At 38.4% G+C, this 1,969-nt stretch overlaps 1 protein-coding gene across 1 annotated transcript in view; it reads right to left on the bottom strand.

The window, feature by feature from the left end:
• The window catches only part of luzp2 (leucine zipper protein 2), a 144,443-nt gene that overhangs the window by 6,657 nt on the left and 135,817 nt on the right, over positions 1-1,969 (bottom strand). The window contains exon 11 of the mRNA XM_005749629.2: positions 279-353. Coding sequence (XP_005749686.2) covers positions 279-353 — 75 coding nt within the window. The remainder of the gene's footprint in view (positions 1-278; positions 354-1,969) is intronic.

The raw sequence follows: 1,969 nt of genomic DNA, 5'->3' as shown, positions 1-1,969 counted from the left end.
CAAAAAGGTTGGGGACCGCTGCTCTACACCACTGTGATGGTGCACAAGGGCAAAATATTAAGAATTGTGTTATTTTGCAAAAGACTTGACTGGTCTTTGACCAAATTTTAAACACGTATGCCTTCGATATAAAGAAAATGGCATTAGGACTGAAATTGAATGAATTAACTTTTAAATGGATAAACCAATAAAATAAACTAACATAAAACTTCACTGTACTAATGAAAAATATGTCAGCATATAAATTCATATTTTCATATAAATCCCGTGACACACACCTGCTGTTGCTCTGGTAGCTTTCTGCTTTCTGGAGCTGATTCCTCCGTCTGATTCTGGAAGCAGTCACTCCCAGTCTAGGAGAACAATATGAGGACAATATGAGATGATGATGAGATGAGGAATACTTTATTTACCCAGTCAGCCTAACTTTATTTTTTCATTACAGTAACTAAAATGATGATGAAAAAAATATACCTCTTTGCCAGACAGATATATTGTATTACATAGGGTGATAAGCTGATGTAGCAGTGTACAGTGTCCCAGCTTTATGTATTCAGTGAAAACAGATAAATAAACTCACATCAGTCAAATTCATAAACCTCTTATTTTTACAAATAAGCTTCAAGGAATCACTGACTTCAACAACCACAGAGTAAGCAGAGTAAGCTGCTTATCTTATTCTCATTATGAAAGAAACGTAGCCTTATATGTGCACTTTAAATGTTTAAAAGTATTTATTTATTAGTCAATTAACATTTTATTATTCAAAATATAAAGAGCTTGGTTGTTAAAAAAGAGAAAGCAGTTATTTGGAGCTGCTGATTGTTGAAAATCAATGATTGTTGTAATCTATAATAAGTACTAAAATAGTAATTATTTGCACCAACTGTGATGTTTTTGTTAGCGCTGCCAGCATTAATTTTGTTAAAATGGCGTTAATGCCATAACTGCATTAATGCGCTCCCCCAGCATGGGGGTGCATGGCATCAACGTGTTAGCGTGATTAGCTCGTAAACACGATGACGCCCTGCAGCCCCACTCATGCACGATCCACGCTAACTCGCTAACGGAGATTTGCCGCATCAATGCAGTTATGGAGTTAACGTCATTTTAACCAGATTAGCGCTGACAGCAGTACTTTTTGTATTAGCTGAATGTCAATCCTGTCTATAAAACATAGGTAATTTGTTAAAGTATAGCAAGGCCATCACATTTCATTTTCAAACCAGGGACACACTGCAAGCTACACATGCTCATACAAATTGTCTTTCTTCATTTCCTCCCCGCCCACAGAGAGAAAAGGACAAGGGGGAAAAGCAGCAATGATCATGGGCAAACACGAGTCTCTGTTTCAAATATGTCTCCTCTTATCTGTATCAGCATGTTTCTCCCTTTTCACGCCCCTGCCAAAATTATATAATCAATTATGAGACGCCAGTGAACATTGTTTTTGGCACAATTTCATTAAGGAACAATCTCTTTGACACAGTTTCCACACAGGGCAATTTCCTTCCAGGGCAGCACTCCTCACTATTCCCCTGTCTCCTGTAGTCTATCAACTTATGCCTGTAATAGTTCTTGATAGCCACTTGTCAAAAATCCTTACAGGCTCTGTTTACTTCCTCTGCTTCTTCGGAGCCTCTTGATTTTGACATTGTTGGAAGCAGTCTTTTGGAGCCTCCCTCATTTCTGACTGCTCACAGTTGCCCGGACCTTGGAGAAGCAAGTCTCTTGTTTGAGGTACCAAAGTCCTTCATGAAAAAAATCTGAACAGGAGAGGTCAGTGACTGCTCCACGCTCTCCTTCCTCAATAACTGCTGTCAAAGTGTCAATGAGGCTCTGAGTGAAGAGCTCTTTGAAGTGTGAATGTGCAAATTTTGTGATCACTGCAACTACAGTACTTTCCCATGTAATAACAGGTCAAATGAACGCACTACCTTGTTAGTGAGTTTCAAGGATGTAACAAAAA

This window comes from Pundamilia nyererei, unplaced genomic scaffold (assembly GCF_000239375.1).
Source record: "Pundamilia nyererei isolate P.nyererei 1_Seehausen unplaced genomic scaffold, PunNye1.0 scaffold00251, whole genome shotgun sequence".
NCBI classification, from domain to species: domain Eukaryota; kingdom Metazoa; phylum Chordata; class Actinopteri; order Cichliformes; family Cichlidae; genus Pundamilia; species Pundamilia nyererei.
The sequence above is the reverse complement of the archived record's forward strand: the minus strand, read 5'-3'. Positions and strand labels throughout refer to the sequence as shown.